This window comes from Pavona decussata, unplaced genomic scaffold, assembly GCF_977016875.1.
Source record: "Pavona decussata unplaced genomic scaffold, jaPavDecu1.1 SCAFFOLD_214, whole genome shotgun sequence".
NCBI classification, from domain to species: Eukaryota; Metazoa; Cnidaria; class Anthozoa; order Scleractinia; family Agariciidae; genus Pavona; species Pavona decussata.
Window position 1 is genome coordinate 1,323,435 of NW_028145619.1, and position 25,286 is coordinate 1,348,720.

At 39.8% G+C, this 25,286-nt stretch overlaps 3 protein-coding genes across 3 annotated transcripts; 2 read left to right on the forward strand and 1 right to left on the reverse strand.

The window, feature by feature from the left end:
* Positions 1 to 45: 45 nt before the first annotated feature.
* On the forward strand, positions 46 to 11,752 carry LOC146460147 (uncharacterized). Its single transcript, XM_085088401.1, has 2 exons — positions 46 to 157; positions 10,407 to 11,752. The coding sequence occupies exon 2, from the start codon at positions 10,543 to 10,545 to the stop codon at positions 11,749 to 11,751; it is 1,209 nt and encodes a 402-aa protein (XP_084944527.1). The 5' UTR covers positions 46 to 157; positions 10,407 to 10,542; the 3' UTR covers position 11,752.
* Positions 11,753 to 13,369: 1,617 nt separating this feature from the next.
* Positions 13,370 to 24,421, reverse strand: LOC146460148 (uncharacterized). The gene is made up of 2 exons (XM_085088441.1): positions 24,260 to 24,421; positions 13,370 to 14,924 (listed from the first exon to the last, which is right to left on the reverse strand). The coding sequence occupies exons 1-2, from the start codon at positions 24,404 to 24,406 to the stop codon at positions 14,631 to 14,633; spliced, it is 441 nt and encodes a 146-aa protein (XP_084944567.1). The 5' UTR covers positions 24,407 to 24,421; the 3' UTR covers positions 13,370 to 14,630.
* On the forward strand, positions 14,984 to 16,568 carry LOC146460149 (uncharacterized). The gene has a single exon (XM_085088396.1). It carries the CDS (start codon positions 15,241 to 15,243, stop codon positions 16,564 to 16,566), a length of 1,326 nt encoding a protein of 441 aa, XP_084944522.1. The 5' UTR covers positions 14,984 to 15,240; the 3' UTR covers positions 16,567 to 16,568.
* Positions 24,422 to 25,286: the final 865 nt, after the last annotated feature.

The window sequence follows — 25,286 nt, forward strand, 5'->3', positions numbered from 1 at the left end:
ATTGTTTCTGTAGTCCAGTCCAAGGACTTAGTAACCGCGCGAATATGAATCTGTTGTCGCTGGCGTCGCGTCTTCGCTTCGCTTCGCTTAGTAACGATTACAGACAACACTCCAGCTTGCAAAGGTGGAGAAGGAGGAACAATCTCCCGTATTGGTGGTAAGATAAACTTTTCAGTGTTTTATAGACATGACATACAGTCGGACCTCTATTAAAGGGGAAGTATCATGAGGTTTTCACCTCTTTTGTTAAAAATGGTGAAATAAGACCTTCACTCTGCTACAAAGTAATTCTAGAACAACGAGAGTAGAGAAATCAACCCAATTCGTGACAGAAACAACTCGTACTCTGTTTTAGCGCAGTTTTGAAACAAAAATGCGAAAACTTGAAAAACATTAGCCTAATATTTTTCAACTTTTAAGCCATTCCGACCTACTCTGTCTCTGGCCAGGGGCGCTAATCAACAGTTTTATTACTCTGGGGTGATAATTTATAACAAAACTAGACAATTATTTTTTGTTTCTGTTGTCAGACAAACATTTTTGGGTTTTGAAATGACATAAAATTTTCATGATACTTCGCCTTTAAGCGGCCACCTATTAAGCGGCCACCCTCCATTAAGCTGCTGCTTTACTAAGTCCCGAATTATTTTTTTGTCAGTAAAGTGCTGTATTCGATACCTCTATTCAACCCGACGTAACTAATCGAACCAAATCGAACGTTCGATTAATCGAACTTAATCGAACCCGATTGGGTTTGATTGAGTTCGATAATGGAACACAATCGAACCCTCACAAAAAAAATTGGGTTAATCGAACCAAATCGAACGTTCGAATGGGTTCGATTAGTTCGATTAGGTTCGATTGAGTTCAATGGGTTCCATTGAGTTCGCGGATTAGGTTTGATTTTGCATCAGTGAATATATATTTTTCTGGTTGGATTCCCCGGTTCCAATTGTCAGTTGAAAATGGTGTCCGGGGTATGAGAACGCACACTGTTTTGAAGATGACTTCAGCAACAAAAATTGATTTATTTTCCGTTTTGACGAATCCATGCGACCTTACACGGTTAACAACTTTATCGTTGCTTTTAATTGCTTTACTTGCAAATATGGCAGTTTCATTTATTGCGTTCGACAATCAGGAGAACGCATATAGTTCCAGTCGTTTCAAATTCTCCGCGGGTATCGATCATTTGGCCTCGATCTCACACGACAAGCCTCGACATTGTGCAGCCGTCAATGTTGGCATGGTAATGAAGGCACGGAATTCCCGGATCTCACTCCATGTGCTTTTTACTGTTCGCAGTTCCTCATCGCTGTTCGGTCTTTTCCTCGCAGTTCCTCTTGTCAATACAAAACCATCGACGAAAAAACAAAAACAAAACAATCGCACACACCCACCTAATCTTTGATTATTACTAGTCTCACGTTATCTTGTGGATGTTGTGTTGAAGACCGCGTTCTTCGAAACTAATTTGCATTATGATCTTATAGTCTGTTTAACTTAAATCATTTTTGATTTTACAGTAAACTCACTGTATTTTTTTCCCAAAGGTTATTTCAATATAGTGATTATTAGTAGTTGTTATTAATTTTTACTTATATACATATGCTAAGACAGTCCCGCCACTCAACTAGCATATTTTAAGTGATTTTTTATATCGTTCGATTAGGTTCGATTGAGTTTGGAAATCGAACTCAATCAAACTCTCACACAAATTTTTTGGTTCGATTGTGTTCGATTTCCGAACTAATCGAACCCAAGCGTTCGATTAAGTTCGATTACCGAACTGTTCGATTAGTTACGTCGGGATTCAACGGCCAACCTCTATTAAGCGGCCAGTTTTCAAAGTCCCCAGGGTGGCCGCTTAATAGGGGTCCCACTGTATTTTTTAAGGTGCTAGGATCTGTAGGATCGATCGATTGCAGCGAGCAAAGTGCAATATTTACGTACCGGGCTTACCGGCAAATCATGAGATGATCCGGCCATGAAAGGTTTAGCCGTCGTGTCTACCATTTTTGGGGTTATCCGTTGTTTAACATAATTTATTCGTTTTCTTTGTTTTATGGACTATTGTCAGGGTTAGGTTTATTGTTGAGGATGTTTTGTTTCCTTTCTTTTACGTCAGCTGTGAGGAATAAATTATATTGCACTGGAGAATGAGCCGAGTTTTGAAAGTACGGCAATGGTCGGCAATGCTCACGTTCTCCTAGCTGACTGTTAGTACTTGCATAATTTTTGCCATTAAAAAGACACTCGCTCCCTGTGAGTTGAAAGGGACTTGTCACAGGAAGTTTTGCTGAGGTTTGGTCAAACTTGCACAGCATATTTTCAGAGTACCATTTACACAAACATGCTCGAATACTGTATTAAATACTGATGAAGATGTATCGATTGGTATTGATTGATCAATTGCTTTTCCAATCATCGACTTTCATCGATTGGTTACGCCCTGTGAATTTAATTCTGATTAAGATGTTCTTAAGGGCAGAGAAGAAGTTGAAATATCATGTATTTCTTGATTGAAGAACTGGCTTTGAGCAATTTTCCAATACAATTTGGAAGAACTTGAAAAAATTTGCCACCTTTTTTGAGTTGCAATCAATTTCCATCTTAGCCGCTCTAACTTAACAACAGGTAATGGCATTTTCTGTGTTCTGACTGAGCGATTGTTTCACGAATATATATTTTGGGACTGTGATATAATGTAAATGGGTTCTTCCGAGTGTTGTCTAATACTCAGCACTAATGTTGGAGTCACAAAAGTGCCTTTTCAACTTGTGCAAGTTGTAAAACAATTATTGTTCCACTGGTCAGATTGACGCAAGAGGAGAAGTAGTTACACTTCCGTGGCATTACATGATCTTGCTTTAAATTTAAATTCCTAGGGTGGATGTGGCAAAATGCATCCCATTCGGGAGACTTACAAAATATTTAGTATGTTGTTGCATGAAACTCAGAACAGCCCTATCAGTTGTTGTTAGTTGTACAAGTCGTACGACTGGACACAACCATTGTCAAGTCAAGGAAAGTAAATTGTCAAGTGGAAAAATATATCTTATTAGAGGGAATTAAAAAACATCAGTCCGTGTTTGTAAGGCAGAAGGGCCATCAATTGGTTGTTGAGTTGTACCAGTCAAACGAGTAGACACTAAATTACAAGTCAAGTCAAGAAAGTAAATTGTTGAGCGGAAAAATGCATCTCATTAAGAAGACTTAAAAAATATCAGTCCATGTTTTTACAGCAGAAGGGCCCTAGCAATAGGTTGATGAGTCATACGAGTCGTATGAGTCGTACAAGTGGACACAGGCATAATTGTTGGGTCGACAAAGTAAATTATTGAGGGGAAAAATGCATCTCATTAGGACGAGACTTGGGAAAAATCCAACATGATTTGTAAGGAAGAAGGCCGGACCCTAGCAATTGCTTGTCAAGCTGTATGAGTGGACCGAACATTGTTGAGTGGACAAAGAAAATTGTTGAGTGGAAAAATGCATCTTACTAGGGAGACTTAGAAAATATCAGTCCGTGTTTGTAAGGCAGAAGGGCTGTAGCAATAGGTTGTTGAGTTCTACGAGTCTTACAAGTGGACACATTGGCATTGTTGAGTCTGTTGAGTTGACAAAGTAAATTATCAAGTGGAAAAATACATCTCATTTAAGGGAGACTTAAAAAATGTCAGTCCGTGTTTTTAAGGCAGAAGGGCCATAGCCATATGAGTCATACAAGTGGACACGGGCATTGTTGAGTTGACAAAGTATTAATAATTTTATTATCGAGTGGAAAAATGTATCTCATTAGGCCGAAACTTAAGGAAATATCCAACACAATTTGTTAAAGGCAGAAGGGCCCTAGCAACCGGTTGTCAAGTCGTACAAGTACACACAAGCATTTAATATGTAGGGGCAAGAGATGATATGATTTTTTTTAAGATTTCTATGGTGAGAACTCATGTTACGCGAATTATGCGACAAAGTAATAGCGCCACTTGCACGAGTCATTCAACTCATAGGACTCCTAGGAGTCGAATCCTTGCTTTCATGACTCGAACAAGCTGTGAGTATTGGACATGACTGCTGACTGGTTATACTGCCATTTACAAGTGATGCTGTGCATGATTTATTTCCATTTTATGCTTCACACATTTTTTAAGGTATCCTCCCTTTGCAATATTGAAATATTGCGTTACAGTAGTGGAGATCATGCCAGAAATTTCTTTCTGAAAACATCATGACAGGGGCAGATTACATATCTGACTCAGAAGACAATATTATTCTTGAAGACAAAAATTAAAGACAGACAAAAACCTTTCCTAAATGAACACGAAAACTTAAAGTAGAAATTGACCATCACACCTTTAATTCTTTTATGTAGTGGATTTCCAGTAACATTTAGGCATTTAAGTTCAATTCGACAAAGCCTGGAGTGCAGGTAATGTATTAAGCTTAAGCTTGACCTTTCCTCTCTGTGCAATGCAAAACACATGCAATCTGGCCAGTCAATACCAAATTTCTTTGTTTTGAGCTGTCCATTTTTCATCATTTACTGTCAAGTACTTCTTAGAACTTATCCTTTGGATTAGCTTCTTCAAAAGGTTCAATTTTCTTTCTGTAAACAGCACATTTGAATCTAAAACATTAAAACAATATGGTCAGTCAAGAAGCATTTTAATTTAGATCCACGGAGAAATCACGAGGACGTGATGTCACAATAGTAAAAAACTCCCATCGGCTCCCTCGATCCTGACATGCACTAATTAGATATTGGATTCTGATTACAACATTTTTCTTAAAGACAATAAAGACAATAGAAGACAACAATATCCCCTCTTGGAGAAAACTAAATTTGATACTTGTAAAACGAGTTAATTAAATATTAAATTGACAGATGCACATTTGCGACTACGATGAAAATGAAACGCCACCAAATTTTAGACACCGGCTGCCCTCGTGCCATATAATTTCTGTCGAAAAGCAGAGGAGTTATCAAGTTGGAAGGTTTTTTTTCCCCTAAATTTCTGTTATGATCATTAAAAGACAAAAATACAAGGCAATACTTGACTGGTCAGGAACATAATTAGCTAGAAATAAAGTTCAACAATATTCTATTACTACTACCAATTATTATTGCCTCCCTTACAACCTTGCTACCTTGACTTCTACTCTCCTTTGACATTTTTTCTCTATACATCATTATTAAACTCATGTGCTTAACATTATGAAAATATGTAACCCTATATTAGGGTTATATATACTTCAATCGACTACAACTTTCTGGATTGCTACAACTGCAACTTTTTGGAGTAGCGGAAAAATCCAGTACCTTGATTCTTAACAACTCCAAAGTGGCGTCACCACACACTGATGTAACATCTCAAAAGACTGTTGTTTCTAGATTCGTATGCCATGTTTAAAAAAAGACTAATATAGTTTCAAAAATTTACTTTTGAATAATCAAGAGGTTTCATTGATGATCCAACTCAAATTTGCTTTGTAATCAGAAATACGTAAAGAAAAGGAAATGGTCAATAAAACCAACTTTATGGAGACTGTTACACCAAGTAGATTTTGAAGATGCACAGTCTGCGAGCCAGACATGTGAGGCACTCAGGTTAGCCTAAAAAAACACTCCGGTTAACCAAAAAAGCACTCCAGTTGGCCTAAATAGCACTCAGGTTAGCTTTTAAACGGTTAGGAGTTTATATGTTAGGGGTTGTTCATGCTTCAAATGCCTCGCACATCTGCCTCGCTGGCTCCAGATTGTATACACTCTAGATTTTTCCAAGTCCAACATTGTTGATGATTTGACTATTAAATATTGAGTTATTTATGACATAATGTGCCAAATGAGGCTCTTGGGGTGTAAAGATTGAGAATGAGTGATAAAACATGGAACATGACATGTAATTATAATCAAAAGCAACGTGCTTGATTCCTGAACAGGGTTGTAGCTAAGAAATTTGTCTGCCTGTTAGCTGAGAAATTGAGCCGGCTAAAGAAGGCGCAAAGTGCCTTCTGCAGTCAGCGTAGCCGACGGAGGGGTAGGTATGGGAGAGGGTCGCCCCCTCCCATTAGGGGGGTATGGGGGGCCTCCTCAGGAAATTTTGAAAATTTTAATTCAATTTGGTGCACTCTGGTGAAATCTAGGGGCTCTTTTATGCAAAAAGAAACAACCATTAAAGAGAAGGTCAGCTGTGGTGCCGCAGTTTGAAACGTGTGGTACAGAGATTCACCCTGAATTTATTCAAAATTTTCTCCCTCGCTTTTACGTTTCCATATTTCCTTCGTGTGGTTTTCGTTGTTTGACGTTCCTTGAACTCTCTTCCAGGTCTGTTCACTGTGCCCCTAAGGAGAATGACAGACCTTCTGAGCAGACAGTGCTTTGTTTTACTTCAGTTCGTCTTTCTATGCTGTTTTCTTAATTCTCTTTTTAGTGAGCTCACTAGAAGAATAGTTCTTTATTTAAACACTGTTAAATCCATCAGGAATATAAAAATTAGAAATAAGGAAACTCTCCTAAACAAAATTCAAAACCTAACTACAATTAATCTAATCTAACTAAAACCCGTTTTTCATGAATGCCGTGTACATGTATACTCTAACATTAAAAATGAAAAAACGTGCGTAAGATTTTCAATATTTACTTAACATTAAAGTAATGAGAACGAAAGCTGCATCACTTTCCATTCATTCCGAAAAGATAAGTGCTTTTAAGTTTGCACTAGAATATCAGAAAATTGATCCTTATAAACGCTTAGAACCGCAAACAAAAGAGCTGTCCACACGGTCGTTTAGCTGTTCATCCAGTTTCGCGAGTTCATTCACTTGGTTTCTCATTCGTTCGTTTTCGCGGGCAAGCACTCAGCGGACCATTTACGTTTCTGGTTTTTGGTTTTTGGTTTGTTCAGTTGTTCCTCCGTCAGTTCTTCTTGCTATTCATGGGCATAAACATGTTATAAACAGTAAAATTTAACCAGTGAAGTTCCTTCATGTTTTTTTTCTCTGTCATGCTACAGAGAAAGACTTCTTCTTTCTCCGATCTGACACAAATACCTGGTAACAAACTCGTTCCCAATCTTTCGCAACGCCTTGCCGAGTGCTTGCCACCCAAAATTCAGCCGGCAATGACCTCTTTCCAAGCCGGCGAATTTCGCCGGCAGCCGGCGCTTAGCGACAACCCTGCCTGAACCAATTGATAATTTACACCTGCTTTTACAAAGAATTGTCTCCAATCCATGTTCAAAGCCTGTGGCAGCCACATGATACCTACTTTGTTTCCACCACTTTCCAGACAAGGTGGCTAAATAATATGCTTGCCAATTTTAATGATAACAAACAAACCTATCTTGAAAGAAGAGTCATTGACCATAGGCATTCAAGTGTTTCCTGGGCACGCAATGTCAATTACCACTGACCATCATAGTAGCAGGACCCTGGGGAGGTTTGTTTAAAAAAGTGAAAGCCACCTATGATGCCCCATGGGTTGCCTGAAGGTTAACCGGGGCTCAGCCCCCACAGGATGGCCGCTGATACCTGCATTAGTGCTGCCTCATGTCAACGTTAAGTTGTCGTTTTGTATATAATTTGGGCACTTGTGAGTGAATTATACTGTATAACCTTTTTATAAGGAGGGAGGGGTGAATTTCTATAGTGCCTTTACATTTCCATAGGTTCATAGTGCTTGACAGAAATGACCAACTAATTTAAAGGAAACCAATTACTACTCCATAATACATAAAATCATGGTGCACAATAAAATGTTAAGGGTCAGTTATTGAAAGAAAGTGTATAGACAGTGCATGTTTATAACAAAACCACGTGAAGCCATTTTCAATTTTGCCAACAATCATATCTAAACATTGCCTACTGCCGATGGTAACAAGAAGGCTTGCATCCCAGACAAGAAAGCTATTTATTTAGTAAATACTCAAAAACCACTTTTAAACAGATTTGGAGGCCCACTGATTGTCTTAAACCACAGCCTAAGTTAGACTCTTTTTAAATAACTGCAGGCCTTTATAAGAGTTTTCTCATACCAGAACTGAAGTAACAACCCGGAGTAAAGTTGATCCACGAGTCAAGTTTTAAAAGTCAAGCCCAAATATATCTTTAGTTTCTCCTCCAGTATTTAAGTGCTTTCACGTTCATATTAATTAGATGTTACTGATGAATGGTCCACAGTGTCATGTATGATTTATTATCAGTATTGTTGCTGTTGCCCAGTTTGCCACTTGTCAGTAGAAATCCTTACCTACTCATTACTTTTTACAAGCATTCCTGAGGAGTTAACTTGTAACATGAGTCAAGTTCAAGCCAGAGTCAATTTTAGTCATTGCCGACTTTCATATCGTGGGGCACTGGATATGAGTCTGTGTATTATGGGATATGGGACACAACACCCACATAGCATGAGAAAGAGCACACTGAACTTTACAACATCCTCAAGTTTGGTGTTAATCAAGCCAATATTAGACGAGATACAGCCATTCAAAAACTCCAAGTTTTACTATGAAATACATACGGACGCCGGACAAATTGTCCGTCGCGTCCGGCTATTCATACATTTCTTAGTAAATTTTTTTAAGGTTTTTGATTATGGCTGTATCTTGTTCAATATTGGCCCAAATCCCACCAAACTTGAGGATTTTGTAAAGCTTGGTGTGCTCTTTCTGGCCCCTGTGGGAGTGTTATGTCCCATATCCCATTATACACAGACTCGTACCCAGTCCCCAACATTATGAAAGTTGGCAATAGCCCACTTTGAAAAAGAGTGATGGCCTGGGTCGAGAGTAACTGCCCAAGTAATTGTGGGATTGTTTGGGGGGACGATGGCTATTGTAATCGTCCCCCCAAACAATCCCACAATCGCTTGGGCAGCTACTCTCGACCCAGGCCATCACTCTTTTTCAAAGTGGGCTATGAGTGAAGTTCAAGTGAAGCTCAACTAATTATTATATTTTTGCTAAATTTTCCAGTTTTTCCAGTGTTGAATTAAGCTCAGCAGTTCCATTCAATGCTTAGATGATGATGATAATAATAATAATAATAATAATAATAATAATAATAATAGTAATAGTTAAAAATATAATAATATGTATAATAATAATAATAATAATAATAATATTTTTAATTTTGTTAAATAAATTTGTACTAAAAACTCATATGATCACATTCTTAATAATAATAGTAATAATTTACATAATTATTACATTCAATTATTTAAATTTAAAAAGTATTCGATAAACCATCAAACCGTCCTACATAAAAAGAAACAAGAAAAAAAATAGTATGTATAAAAATTATAGGACCTACATTTTGGCGAGGCATCTATCTAATTCAACGTACGCTTCTCAAACATTGCTTCTAATATTGCTCTTCTAACTGTTCTTGACCCTCTAAGATAGAGTAAAGCAGAGTAATAATAATAATAATAATAATAATAATAATAATAATAATAATAATAATAATAATACAATAATATTTATACAGGATAACCCTGTCAGTGTTATCAAAACACTGTTATCATGGGGGGTCCTGTTATTAAAAATACCTCAAAATAAAAAACAGTTAATAAGAAGATTTAAAAAAGTCCAAAACTTTACAAAATCACTACCTGTCCTAACATCTAATTAATAAAAAAAAATCTTTCGTGTCCTTTGAGAAATTATTCAATAACGGATATCCTTAGACTGAATAAGGCGAGGAAGGCTATTAAATTCCATCGCACCAGTAAAATAAAAAGATCCCTTGGCGACTTCTAGGTTCACTTTTGGGATATGAATGTCACAACAGTGTCTAGTTGTAACTCATGTGTGCATAGAAGCATCCAAAGTAAAATAATTAATCAAATAAGGTGGCACCAAACCATCAAGACTTTTTCTAGTTAACAAAACAATGTGACGTTTTTGTCTATTAATTAAGGGCACCAAGCCCAAAGCAGTGTTCAACTCTTTAGCATCAAGACCAGAATTTGGAAAATAAACCTACCCAGCTCTATGTTGTAAACTCTCAAGGGCACCAGACCCCGAGATGATGTGGTTGTGATTTTAAATGTTGCTATCAGATAGTTTGGGTGTTTCTGAAAAAAAAGTTGTTGTAAGACAGTTCACCATACCCACAAAAGAGCTAGGATCCACTTGTTACTCCATAATTGCTTGCAATATTTACTTTCAGGTGTGAGTCATATTTAATCAATTGTTGCCATGTCTGGTGAGAATACAAATTGCATAGATAAAGCAAAACAAAAATAGAAAAACATTATACAAAAAATGTATAGAGAAGCATAAGCAGCAATTAAATACTTAAATTCTAGTTTATTTTACCTAAAACTGAACTGACTTTTGGTCCAAACAGTGTCCTTATCAGGGTTTGACTGACTGCATTCCAAACGTTTTTTTTTTTTTCAGAGACTAAGAAGGTTTATTGTGTTTCAAGATAATTCAAGGATCAGAGACAAGCATACAATCTAAGGACACTTAAGAAGTCCGTATTGGAGGGGAACATTAAAACAAACAGCGTAGCAAGTAAACAGGAAATTTAAGGATGCATGAAAAGATCCATATTCCAGAGAAGCCTTATCAATGCAAACAGTGTCATAAGTGTTTTAGTCAAGTGGCATACCTAAGGAGACATGAAAGAATCCATACTGGTGAGAGGCCTTATAAATGCAAACAGTGTGGGAAGGGTTTTAGGCGAGCAGAACACCAAAGGATACATGAAAAGGTCCATACTGGAGAGAAGCCTTATGAATGCAAACATTGTGGCAAGTGTTTTATTGAAGCAGGAAACTTAAAGACACATGAACGAGTCCATACTGGTGAGAAACCTTATGAATGCAAACATTGTGGCAAGTGTTTTCGTGACTCAGGAGGTCTAAGGAAGCATGAAAGAGTCCATACTGGAGAGAGGCCTTATAAATGCAAACAGTGTCATAAGTGTTTTAGTCGAGTAGCACACCTAAGGACACACGAAAGAGTTCATACTGGAGAGAAGCCTTTTGAATGCAAACAGTGTGGCAGGTGTTTTAGTGAAGCAATAAACTTAAGGACACATGAAAGAGTCCATACTGGAGAGAAGCCCTATGAATGCCAGCAGTGTGGCAAGTGTTTTAGTCAGTCTGGAGATTTAAGGACACATGAAAGAGTCCATACTGGAGAGAAGCCTTATGGATGTAAACAATGTGGCAAGTTTTTTACTCGAGCAGAACACCTAAGGACACATGGAAAAGTCCATACTGGAGAGAAGCCTTATGAGTGCAAACAGTGTGGCAAGTGTTTTACTCAAGCAGGAAACTTAAGGTCACATAAAAGAGTCCATACTGGAGAGAAACCTTATGAATGCAAACAGTGTGGAAAGTGTTTCAGTCTGTCAGGAATTCTAAGGCAGCATGTTAAAGTCCATACTGGAGAGAAACCTTATGAATGCAAACAGTGTGGGAAGTGTTTTAGGCGAGCAGAACACCTAAGGAGACATAAAAGGGTCCATACTGGAGAGAAGCCTCATCAATGCAAACAGTGTGGCAAGTGTTTTAGAGAAGCAGGGGATCTGAGGAGACATGAAAGAATCCATACTAGAGAGAAGCCATACTTGTGTTCTGGTCAATTGAAAAGTCTTGGTGGGCATAAAAATGCCCCCAAAAATGACCCTCAGTCAGACCATTGTCAAACACACATCTGTTGGATTTGTCAAGAGGAGCTTAACAGTGAGGCACTTCTTCTTGAACACTATGAAAATCATATGACAATTGATTAGCTTAAATCAGTTATCCACCAAAATGTGTGTCAGACCTGTCCTTTTCATGGCTAGATGTGAGTTTTAAAATACAAATTTGCTGCTGAAGTGTTCAGCACGTTTTAATGGTGACTAAATAAAAAGTAAGGAAAGCATGAAGCTTTCAGTTACAAAAATTTAGTTGAACCTCGCTTAAGAGACACTTGTTATTATGGTCTGAAGATCCAAGCATTAATCTGAAATTAACCCACTCATACAGGTATCTTGTTTATACAAACGCTTTTCAACAGTCCTAAAGGTATCTATAATAACAGGGTTTCACTGTATAGTTTTATCACTAGCAATAGCTGCCATGTCAATGGCTTTGTTATTTTATTACTACGGTTAAGGCTAATTAGGAATTTTATGGCTTCACTTAGCTCTTATCCATTATTCGTAAACTGATTAGTCTGCCCATAGTTAATTGAGGGATCGGTTAGGAAACCTTGCCATGTAAACAATGGTGCTGAAATTTATGTTGGAAGGGCGGCGACCCTGCGCAATCCTTTGTTTTAACGTTCACACTACAGTTGGATATCTTAACCAAAATGTCTCGATTGGTTAGTTGCACCAACAGATTCCAAATTCTGTTGTTGTTCATGCAGGGTCAAGGCTAAAAAGGCAAACAAAAACATATAACAAAGAAGTTTGTCAGGCTTCATAACCATTGCCTTCAATTAAATATGGTCTCCCAAGACTTCGTGTTCAGCCTGTCCGTTGTGAAAGAGTCGGGGCGCGAGTTGCGCACTTATCGGTGGCTCCGTTTAAAGTGCACCTAACAGCACATCTTTTTATTCGGCGAAATAAATCTACTTTCTTTCTAAACTGTTCCAGCGAAAAAAGTTTTTGAATTGGTTGAATCCTCGATTTTCTATGCGTTTTTGAAGTTGAGACTGTGTTGTTGCATTACCGCGTTTTAGGAAGCCTGGGACGAGCGCTGGTTATGACGTCACGCCAGGGACCACGCGATATCGATTGCGTCTCTTTTCCGGTTTATTTCTTTGCGATTTACTCCACACAGTCCGTTTCAGAACGTGTTCGTCTTCTTCTTTACGGTTATCAGAAGAGTCCAAGGAGCCCGAGGAGTCCGAAGATTCTGAGGAGATCGAGGAGGATTTAGAAGATTCGGATGACTCCGAAATGAATTACATCTTCGAAATCGAAATGGACGCTTATCGACAAGAAGCTTCAGCAAGCGCAAACCCATTCGATAACAGCGACTTCGAAGAAGACCGCGTGCCGACCCGGAATGAACAGCCAGATACGAAACACTTTATATTGTTTCATCAGCAATACTTCTTTTTCTAAACACTACAAGTGTTAAGCTTTCGAAAGAGACCAAAATGAAACCATTTGGACAGGAATTCACAAATATATGAATTTTTGAGTGTGATAGTTCTGTTTGTTGTGAATAAATTTTGCGTTCGCGAGGTGCGGACACAAACAGCGCGCTTGGCGATTTCTTTTACAATTTTCATTCTACTTAGCTAACACTGTTTGATCTGTATACTAGAACATTTTAGTTAATTGCTGGATGCCTTAATTTTACTGTGCGAAACGAATGGAAGTGTTATACAATAAAAATAGACTCTTTTCAAAGTAAAAGTTTTAAAGTTGTTTTTATTAAATTTGGTCCTTATTCGGATACTTTAATCATTAAACGGTATTTCATTGCTGATAATTACTCTCAAATATTGCGGTTTGAATAACAATAATTTTAGTGTGTAGTTATTCCATTTACTTGTGTTTAATTAAGAGAATTAAGGTGAACCGTGTAATGAAAGTCACCAACAAGAGACACTTCGCCTTCTTAGCTGGACTTCTTGGAACTGTTCAGATTATCCTTAATTGTGCTTTACAAGTGACACAGTTGAAACCGTGTTAGTCATATCTTTCAACGCAATAGTTTGTTGTAAACATAATTTTAGTTATGCTGATCAAAAGTTGTTTTCTCCTGGTACCAATTCAATGTGAAGCAAAGTTTGTTTTGAAGCCTTGTTTTGCAGTGTTTCCTCGGAAACCGTACCAATGAATAGTTACGCCCAAATTGGTTTTTAAAAAGTAACAATAGGTTGTTTATGCCTTGTCAACACACATTTTCTAAGTTTCTACCTTTAGTTATCTTGCTTCCAGGGCATGACTGGAAATAACTTGCTTATTCGTTTTTGGTAGTTTTTGGTGTAATTCCGCCGTGTTTCGGGTTGAATTTGTACCAGTTAACTTTTACCCTTAATGACCCTTAATCCTTAAGTAATTACTACGGAAATACCTATTGTACCAGATCTGTTGTACCAACACGTACTGTACTTTTAATTAAAGCTATGCGAGGTTGTAAGCGCGTGGCAAGTTAATTTATGGAAAAGGCGGAACCAAGATTCGGACAAGAAGGTTGTGTTCTATTTTAAGTTTCCGTTGTAAAGTGTTGTTATGTAATTTCATTTAATGTTTGATTTCTCTTGTATTTAGCCAAGAATGTTCATTTGTAAAAAGATGAAAATGTTCCTTGTAATTTTTATATTGATCTCTTCGCTTTGTTTTGTCCAGGTCGTTTGGCGGTGACATTGAAAATTGAAGAAGAAAGTCATTTCGCTCACTGAAAGTTACTCGAAGGAAAATATGTAAATTGTTTTAGTGCGCAAGCGTACTTTCGCTTAAGAACTACTGCGCAAGGCATTACGTTAGCCTAAATTTATGATTGATGAGATTTTGGCAGCTGATTGACAGTTCCCGCCAAATTCCGCTTGGACGATATAAAAGCGATGGGATTAATCTGTTCTTGGCCTTTACATCTTGATCTTGTCAAAAGCAGTTCGTAAGTGTGATCAATAAATAATATCAAGGACTTGAAGACGTGGTTGTACTTATTGAAGCTTGATAACACGTAGAAATAATAGTACAACATTGGTGGAGAAACCGATCGTCCGACCACCTCTCGCTAGCCAAGCGGGGAGCCCTGACGACCAGTTTGTTTTGTCCAGTGCTCTTGGCCTGACGTGGTTTTGGCCTGACGCCTCTGGTGGTTGCCGTGCTGTTTCCACCTGTACGTAACAGCCCGCCAAGCAGAATTCACAGCGCCGTGAGCGGTGTTTCTTGGGGGTTCCGTTTGCAGCTGTTTCAAACAGATCTCTGCAGCCAGCGCCCTTGACGACGCTTACCTGATCAACAAACAAAAGAACACAGTTGGAATCATACAAAACAAGTAAGATTTATTCTTATCATGGATACTTAATTGCGCACAGTTGCCCGATCCCTTGTGAGGACTCAACGATCTCTTATTGGAACATTTTGAACATTTTTCCTCATGGATTATCCTTGACGGCAAGAGTCAAGCATTTGGAACTTTTATTTCTATTTAACTAGTGCTATTACTATCTTTATCTTAATGTTATGTTTTGTTAAGTGTTACTATACGTAGTTTTGTGTGGTTCGGTTTTCGTTAAAACAAGGACAGGATAGAAATAACGGTGGTGTATGTCAACAAAGCCGCAACCTTTTCGCCAAATTCAAACTCGTTCTAAAACTCGTAAGGAACGTGCTCATTCTCAACCGGATAGTGAATTTTGTATTTGTCCATCAAAACCAATGACAGCCATGAACGACGACCAGAAAGAGGAATTTAAACAATTCTTCACTAATTTCATGCAATCTTTGCGTACCGATTTTGAAAAAGAATCCACTACAAATCGCGCGCAACTCGATTCGCTCCAAACCGCGCTTAAGAAAAAATCATCTACTCAACATTTAAAACCTGAGGTTTATGACGGTAATCCGGTGGACGACGCTTTAGCTTGGTTGGACACTTTCCAACGCATCAGTAAATTAAATAATTGGACGCCTGAATTGCAACTTAACGCTTTTCCATTGTACCTAAAAGGCGTGGCACAGGCATGGTTTTTGGCACTTCCGGAAGAAACAACAACCAATTTGACTAATTTACTTGCCGCTTTTAGGGAACGCTTTGCATCCGGCCCACAAGACTGGATTTTAAGCCAAAAATTAGGCGCGCGCAAACAGCAAAAAGGAGAAACGCTGGACAATTATCTCGCAGATATGACGCGCCTTTGTAAACGCCTAAATTCATCTGACAGTGAATCGATGCGTTACTTTATGGAAGGCTTGCAACGCGATCTTCAGGAATATGTTGCTTTAGCCAGACCGAAGAATTTACAGGAAGCGATAAATTTTGCGCGCATAAAAGATGCTGTAAATCAACGACAGGGGAATTCTGACAGTTCGTCAGTTTTATCACAAATGCAAGCCATGTTCACTAAATTTCTGGCCACACCGACTACTAAACCAGAAGTTGTAGCAGCAGCAACTGCCGCTAATTCTTCCACTAATGATAAGCGCATTGATGATCTTTCACGGCAAGTTAAGCAAATTCTCAAATTGCAACAAACACAGCAAACTCAACAGCAACAAGCTGCTACTAATTATGCCGTGGCTGCTTACGATCAACCACGGGGGCAGGCTAGGCCTCCCCAAGAGCGCAATTGGCAGGGGCCTCCAAATCGCCAGGTTGACCAATTGCAACGCCAAATAAATCGCTTAGAAAATGAATTGCGACGCTATCAGAATCCACGTCGCCCAGATTTTCGCTCTTTTGGACGTAGTTATAGGAGTACCGAAGGGGAACCCATTTGCAGTTTTTGTAACCGCGTAGGCCATACTTGGCGCAACTGCAGGGAGCGTAACAGGGACCCGCGATTGCCCACGACCAATTCAAATGGTCCTAATAGGGCAACATATTCAAATTACCCTGGTAGCCGCCCCTCGCCTTCCAATTTAAACGGGTAAGGGCTCTTGCTGGAGATCTTACGCCTTCTGCAAGAGCCACACAAGCCCCTCCTGATGTTTGTACATATTCCCGTACTGTAGATAATACATGCACACCTCATAATCTTAATGAAGTACATAGTAACTGTAATTTAGGAGTCACTGGTTCAGATCTGTCTGTTTCGGACGCTGTAGTTATCCCGGGAACTACCCTTCCGTTAGATCACAGTAAACACACACACAGATCAAATCCAAATTCTCCTCACTGTACATATCATTCACCAGCTATGCTTTCGGCCGATTTAGATTTCCCTAGGGATGCTTCTTCAAGCAATGCGCATTGTAGTACAGGAAATGAACTTGGGAATGTCCACTTGAAACCAAATTCTCTAGATGAGACAATTCCGCAAAATTGTGATGACACAAATGCATTTGAGCCTGATGTTATCATTGACGATGAAATGGTGCCAACTCAGTTACAATTGACCGAACAATTATCAAAACGTTTTGAAGCTAAAGAATCAGATACCACTGTTTGTGATGCCGTACTTAACGAATTAGTGAGTGCGATGGATGTACCACCTAGAACGGGTGAAGATAGTAATGAAACAGATACCACAGTATGTGATGCCATACTCAATGAGCCAGTGAGTGTGATGGACGTCTCACTTTGTTTTGACCAGGATACAAATTCTCCTTGCAAAACCAGTGAAGACATTACAGATTTTATTCATGCAGATGCAAATCCGAATTCTCCTATTGAGCTAAACGAATACAATGACGATATTATTCAAGTGGACATGAAAACAAATTCAAGTGAACCAAAGGAAATAAGTGAACAGAAAACAGTTCAAATTCAACATGGCTCAAACATTTTGGGGATTCATTCCTCTCTCTCAGATAGCCGGCCTGAGAGTAATTCAATTATTTCAAACCATGAGATTTCAGAGCATAATAATCAAGATGTTAATTATGCAGACATATCACTGACAATGAATGCAAAACATGACCTCACACAAAATGCTAATCCAGCACTCGGTTATTATGTGTTCAGCCCTGATCAAGTTGAGCATACATTATCATCTATTACCGACATATGTACACAGGATGTTGATACTGCAAATACATGTTTAGTTTCGGATAACAACTTCACAGAGCGCTCCTTAGAAACCGGAACTTCACTACCTTTGCCAGTATCTTTACCAGATGTTTCAGATCTCCCTGGTTTCAACGACATTCACGAAGAAGCTGGACTTCCATTGAACGTGATGGCTACACACCATTCTCAGGCTGACCTGACTTCTGTTCCCATGGACACTGGTACTCTTCCTTCTTCAGGTTGGTACACACCACCACAAACTCCACCTTACGATGGTCTGGACATTTGTGCTACAGGTCCGCCCTTGGATTTACCAGCTAACAGTCTTTACATCCTTGGGACTATCACTGATCAGCCCACACACATGCTTGTTGACACTGGTGCCTCAGTCACTGCGGTAAGTGCATCTTTTTACTCCACCTTATCCCACTGTTCTCCACTACAGGTCTCTCCTTTGCCTGTTATTCGAACTGTCAGTGGTGAAGAACTCCCTATTTTGGGAAGCGCAACTCTCACTCTCCAATTAGACCAGGTACCTTATACCATGCAGGCTCTTGTTATCGATCGCCTTACATACCCAGTAGTTATTGGTCGTGATTTCCTGATGCATTATGGGTCTGTCATCGATATGCAAGCCCATACCTTGACACTCGCAGGTAATTCTCCCATTCCTCTTCAGTATTCCTCAGGGTTACCATCTTCTGTTTCCACTCCTCATGATCCAGTTACTGTCCATGCTTCTGCTACATTTATTTTACCACCTCAATCAGAATCTGTTATTCCTGTCTACCCTAAGACAACCTTAACAATTGGTAGCACTGGTCTTATAGAGCCCAATTCTAAGCTTGCTGAACGCTACCAAGTGTGCGGAGCATCCCAGCTTGTTAGTCTTTCAGAACAACACACTTTTCCATTTCGGGTTCTTAATCCTACCAACAAACCAATCACAATGTACCGCTGTTCTACTATGGGAACCTACACTCCCTCTGCAGCTTCTATGTCTGTCATTGCTACACCAGACAGTGTAACATCCACTTCTACTCCACCTGACCAATCTTCTCCTGTACCTCTTGACCTGTCGGACACTACCTTGACTGATGACCAACAGATGCAGTTACGTTCTCTTGTTGCAGAATATCGTGACATCTTTTCTTTGTCCTCAGAGGAACTTGGAAGAACAGGTTTGGTGCAACACCGAATCGACACTGCCGATCATCCACCTATACGACAACGCCCATACAGAGTTGCTGACACCCAACGAGGTCTCATTGAAAAGCATGTTACAGATATGTTAAATCAAGGGATCATCCAGCCCAGCGTATCCCCTTGGGCTTCGCCAATTATCCTTGTTAAGAAAAAGGATGGTACAGATAGATTTGTGGTGGATTTTCGTCGCTTAAACAGTGTAACAAGAAAGGATTCTTACCCTCTGCCACGAATAGATGACGCTTTAGACGCTCTTAATGGTACCAAATATTACTCCTCGATGGATTTACGGAGCGGTTTTTGGCAAGTGGAAATGGAGCCTCACTCTCGTGAGCATACTGCCTTCATCACTTACGGCGGACTTTACGAATTCTTAGTGCTTCCTTTCGGTCTTACCAATGCCCCTAGTACTTACCAAAGATTAATGGAATGTGTTTTACGTAACTTAACATATAAGATTTGCCTCATTTACCTTGATGATATTCTTGTTTATTCTAAGACTTTTGACGAGCACTTATGTCACCTTCGCCAAGTCTTTGATCGCCTTCGCCATGCTAACCTGAAGCTCAAACCTTCAAAATGTAAGTTTGCCTGCAGGAAAGTAACTTATTTAGGACATGTAGTATCACAAGAGGGTGTAGCACCAGATGAAGATAAGATTTCAGCTGTTCGGGATTTTCCCAGGCCGCACAATGTCAAAACAGTTCGTTCTTTTCTGGGCTTAGCAAATTATTATCGGCGTTTTGTTAAAGACTTTGCTAAAATCGCAGCTCCCTTGAACAAATTACTTCGCAAGGACCAAAAATTTGACTGGACTACTGCATGTGAAGAGGCATTCAAAGCCTTGAAGGGTGCCTTAACCAGTGCTCCCATCTTAGCTTTTCCTGATTTTAAGGAACCTTTTCACTTATTCACAGACGCATCAAATGAAGGCATTGGTGCTACCTTAGGCCAAATTCAAAATGGTAAAGAGGTAGCTATTGCATACGCGGGTCGCGATCTCAATGCCGCTGAACGAAATTATTCAACTACAGAACGCGAAACGTTAGGATTGATTTTTGGCATACGCAAATTCGAACCTTATCTTCATGGACGCAGATTCATCCTGCATACTGATCACCATGCTCTTAAGTGGCTGATGTCTGTCTCTGATCCTTCCGGACGACTGGCTCGCTGGTCTCTTTTGGTTCAACAACACGACTTTGAAATTCGACACCGCCCTGGGATCTCACACGCTAATGCTGACGCCTTATCTAGACGACCTTACAACTTGCCTCCTCCCAGTATTTCAGCCTATGATATTCCAGGTGTCCAGATTGACAGAGTGCGACACTTGCAGAGACGCGATCCTGACCTTGCAGACTTGATTGACTACCTTGAGACTTCTCGTCTTCCTGCAAGGGACAACATCGCTCGTTCTCTTTTGCTAAGTATTGATGACTACTTTCTTAGCGAGGATGGTTTGCTTTTCCACATCTGGACTCCAAAGGGACGTCGCCGTGCCAACACTTATCAGCAACTTGTCATACCTGCTGCCCTACGCTATGAAGTACTTACTTGGGGCCATGATCACCCATTTGGAGGAGCTCATTTTGGCACTCTCAAAACTTATGAGAAGCTTCGTCTTCGCTACTATTGGCGCAATATGTTCAGTGATATCCAACACTGGTGCAGAAGTTGTTGCGATTGTGCGACACGCAAAACTCCTCGAAATCGTCACAAGGCTCCCTTACTACCAATACCGGTACAGGATGCTTTTGATAGAATTTCATGCGATATTGTTGGCCCTCTGCCAACCACAGAACGCGGTTTCTCCTATGTTCTGGTGATAACCGAATTTCTTACTAAATGGTGCGAGGCCTTTCCTATTAACTCTATCGATGCTGCTACTATTGCTCGCATTATAGTGGATGAAATTTTCACCAGACATGGTGCTCCTCGCACGCTCTTGACTGATCGAGGAAGCAATTTTCTATCTTCCTTGATGAAGGAAGTTTGTCATTTACTGAACATCAAGAAGCTTAATACTACTGCGTACCACCCACAGACAGATGGGTTAGTAGAACGTTTCAATGGTACTCTTATCGAATCTATTTCTATGTTCTGTAACTCACATCAAACTGACTGGGATATATTCATTCCATCAATCTTATTTGCTTACAGGGTTTCTCCCTGTGTTGCCACAGGGGATAGTCCTTTCTATCTTCTGTATGGGCGTGAGCCGCGACTCGCTCCTGATGTCTCTCTTTTGCCACCAACTGATCTATCAACTTCAGTTGCTGAACATCGCAGGAGAATAGTCACTCAAATTGAAACTGCTCAGTCTTTAGCAAGAGATAACATTGCTCGTGCTCAAGAGCTCATGAAATTACAATACGATCGAACTGCAGCTGACGCACCCTTTGAGGTAGGTGAGAGATGTTGGGTTTATACCCCTAAGGTTAAACGTGGTCTTAAGAAGAAGCTTTGCCATCTCTGGCATGGTCCTTTTCGCATCTGTCGAAAATTATCGCCAGTACATTATCAACTTCGCACTTGTGATAATCGCTTAGTTGCAACTACAGTTCATGCAAACCGAATGAAACGCTTTTACGATCCAGCAGACCGCCCTATCCTTCCACCCCAGGAAGATGATCCTCATGCTCTTTCCCTTCAAGCATCAGACCTTCCAGAAGATAGTTTTGAATCAGATGACTCTAATCCAACTACAAGTACTGATGTTGTCACTACCCCTGACATTGGTGAGTCATCTAATACTGGTCCTGTTGATTCTCCAGATTTGTTCACAGCTCCAGATGTTTACGCTGCTGAAAAGATTCTCAAGTCCCGACGACGAGCCGGAAAACAAGAATTCCTTGTCAAATGGGCAAATTTCCCAGCCTCCCAAAGCACATGGGAACCCGAAGACAACATCTTGGACAAGAGGCTACTGGACGCCTTTCACAGTAACAATGCTAGTTAAATTATTCATAATCTTCATTTTATTATTCAGTTCACTACAATTTACAATTGCCACAGCTGATCAAACGTATGACATGAATGGGAAACATGTTACCTATTATCCTGAAGCTTTAATGATTTCTCATAATCCAAGCGCAGTAGTCTTTTATCACGACACTGTCTTATTTAATTTGTTGGTTACCTTGCGTACTCCATCCATGGGTAAAAATTTCACGATTAATAATACTTGTTCGCAGGACGATTCTCGATTCTTAAGTGCTTTGTTGCTTCAGTTACGCACAGTTCAGCGTTCAATGCAGCGCTTGCTATCAGCACATGGTTATACTGCACTTATCGAGTGTGATTCATACCTTCGTCGTTATTATCATTACTCCACAGGCTTAACCGCAACTATGACATGCCCTTACGGTTACAGAAAATCACTCCAATTATGTAAGTTATGGGCTCTGCAGAACTGCCACGGTATCTCGCCTCACGAACAAACTTGGTTAATGGGGTCGCGTCGAGCAAAACGGTCAACGCCTTGGGCGTGTTCAGCCGGCGTACTAAATATACCGAAATATATATACACTGCATTTGGAGGCTCTTGCGATTCAACCGATGTGTCAGGTTTGATTGATTTACTGCTAGTGTTTGCACGCTCTGTTAATACTGTCCACGCAATGACCAGAACTGTCCAAGGAAAAACTGTTTATTTGGCAAAAATAACTGATAAACTTGTGACTAAAGTTAATAATCTTCAGTCAGCATTGCACAGTGTTGATAATATTTTCAAAGATTGGCAGGAAAAACTTCAGCATTTTTCCACACATGAAAACTGTCACTTCAATAATTTCATGGAATTTCTTTCAAAATTTTCCTTAGAGGTCACTCGCTCTTTTTCATCTCAGTTGCGTTTTATTTGAAATCACTGATATTTTGCACCAAACACACAAGTTACATAAACAGGAAGCAATTGGCTTAACAGATCTACCTTCGTTTTTGGCTTCTGAACTTCAACTAAGGTTAAGAAAAATTCCATCTTTGTTTACAACCGCTGAAACGCTAACTTCTGGATTTCCTTTATTATTACAACCAATGGTCGATTTTACTTATGAACCTTCGAATTCTATTGGAGTGAATATGTTATTCACCATCCCTCAATTGGATTCACAGACACACTTTTGTACAATTGAATATTTAACGCCTATAAAATACAAATTATTCAACCAGTGTTTTCAGGGTCCAATCACCCGTGACGAATTGGCTTTGTTGCGCTGTCCACATTCTGAATACCTTTTACATCGAAATTTGCTTGATAAATGTTTTCGCTCCGATGTCACATTCATTTGTCCTCGTCATATTTTAAATTTGGCAAACGATACCCGCTGGATTGGCCTACCTTGGCATAAGAATAGCAAACTAGTATTTTCACGCCGTCACACCAAGGCGCCAGATTGTTCTAATTTGCATGATTTATTACATCTCGGAGGACGCTATTTCTTGTCCACACAACAGCGCTTCTTAACAGTTCAAAATTCAACAAATGGTTCTACATACACTCTACAACTTACTCCTTTGACTGTTTATCATTTTCCTTGTGATTTAACCTTCGCTTCAGAAACCACTGGTTATGGACAATGTCCAAAACGCATGAGTTTTCATGTTCCATTGTTTACACAAACCACATTCCATTACTTACAATGGCGCGGAACGAACCAAGACGATATTTTACGCTTACATTACAGGTCACTTAACCTTACACCTCCCATACATTTCGACAACATTACCATGCAGTCACTCGACAAAACTTTCCACTTACTCGATGGACAATTTTCCACCCAAATGACTTCACTTCGCTCACGCATTTCACGTCTTCATACTGTTCACGACAAACCCTTTACTGATTTGTTGACTTACATCGCATTCGCTTTGGCACTTCTAAACACTTTTTGTATTTTTGTTTTCTTTTGTGCTAATTCTCGTCGAAATATTCACCAACGCATTCATTCACGCTTCTTTAAACGTGCAAAACGCTCAAAGTCAAATTCTCAAACGCCGAGAACCATGGCCGCACGAGCGTCGATTCCGACTGAATTGGACAACTCACAGGCTAGCGATCAGGAAGATTCCGCTTTGCCTACAAATTCTGATTCTTTGGAATTACAATCAAGTGGTCCATCTTGTTCTCACTGTCATAAACCACAGCGTTTTCGCTCGGACAAAGCTACTTAGACTTACACGTGCTTTCATCCGCGACTAGAGTCAGCTCACATTCTTACTTTTTGCGAGATTTCAGCTTATATTTTTGTTTTGTTTTCGTTTTCATTCGCTCTACACACTAGCATTCGCTTACCTCGCCCTGTCCGCGACTAGAGTCAGCTCACATTCTTACTTTTTGCGAGATTTCAGCTTATATTTTTGTTTTGTTTTCGTTTTCATTCGCTCTACACACTAGCATTCGCTTACCTCGCTCTGTCCTTTCCTTGTTTTCGTTTCTACTCCTCGGTTTCCTTGGCCATAATTTCGCATATTTTCCAACACACACTGTAAACGCTTACGAAGCACAAAATCCATTTTCCTTCTTCTTACACCATGGTAACCAATGGTAACCATTGTTTTATTTTAGATTTTGTCCCGATTCATGGCGTCGCTTCCAATTACGCAACTGGCTGACTCGCCGAATAAAACACACGAACTTTGCATTCCAGCATATGGTTATAGCCGTTTTATTTCACCAGCGTTATTAAGCTGTTCCAGTTCTTTTTATTCTGCGTATCTGGCTAATCATGGGAGTGCTCTTACTTCAAGTGCTTGCGCTCACTGTGGACATGAGCACGCGGCTACAAAATTTTGTCTTCCTTATGATTACGCACCTTTAGAAATTGAATTTTTACTTGATTTTCTTGAGCGTACACCCCACGGTGTGATTCCACCACCGCTATTTCTTTCCGTAATTCGCTTGTGTGATTATCTAATGATAGATCAAGACATCATTTACGCAATGATCCAATTGTATTTACCAGGGCATTTCCGGCGCCCTTCAGCGTACACACGCGCACTAGTAGATACATTAAATAATACTAGTTATAGTAATTTAGGTCGGCACTTTGCCGCGACTTACCTGGACGAAAATTCTTAATTTTACTTTTTCTTTTGTCTTTCAGGGGGAAACCGGGTGCTGTTGTGCGGAACGCCCTGAACTACGCTGCGAAGATCGCCTTAGTTCTCGCGTTCCTCCTGTCGGCAATCACTGGTACTGCCTTGTTGCCACACTTAGAGCTGAACCAGTTCGTGTGGAAATGGCAAGGTAGCATCGGCTGCCGGTAGGTGGACGCATGTTTCCGCTACAATAGCTCTCGTTTCTTCCTGAAAACTATTTTCCATTCACTTTCTTCGTACACTTATTATTTAACTACTTGATTACTTACATCATTGACGGACGCCACAGACTTCACTATGTCGGCCAATCAAAAACGAAAGCCTCGTGCCCACA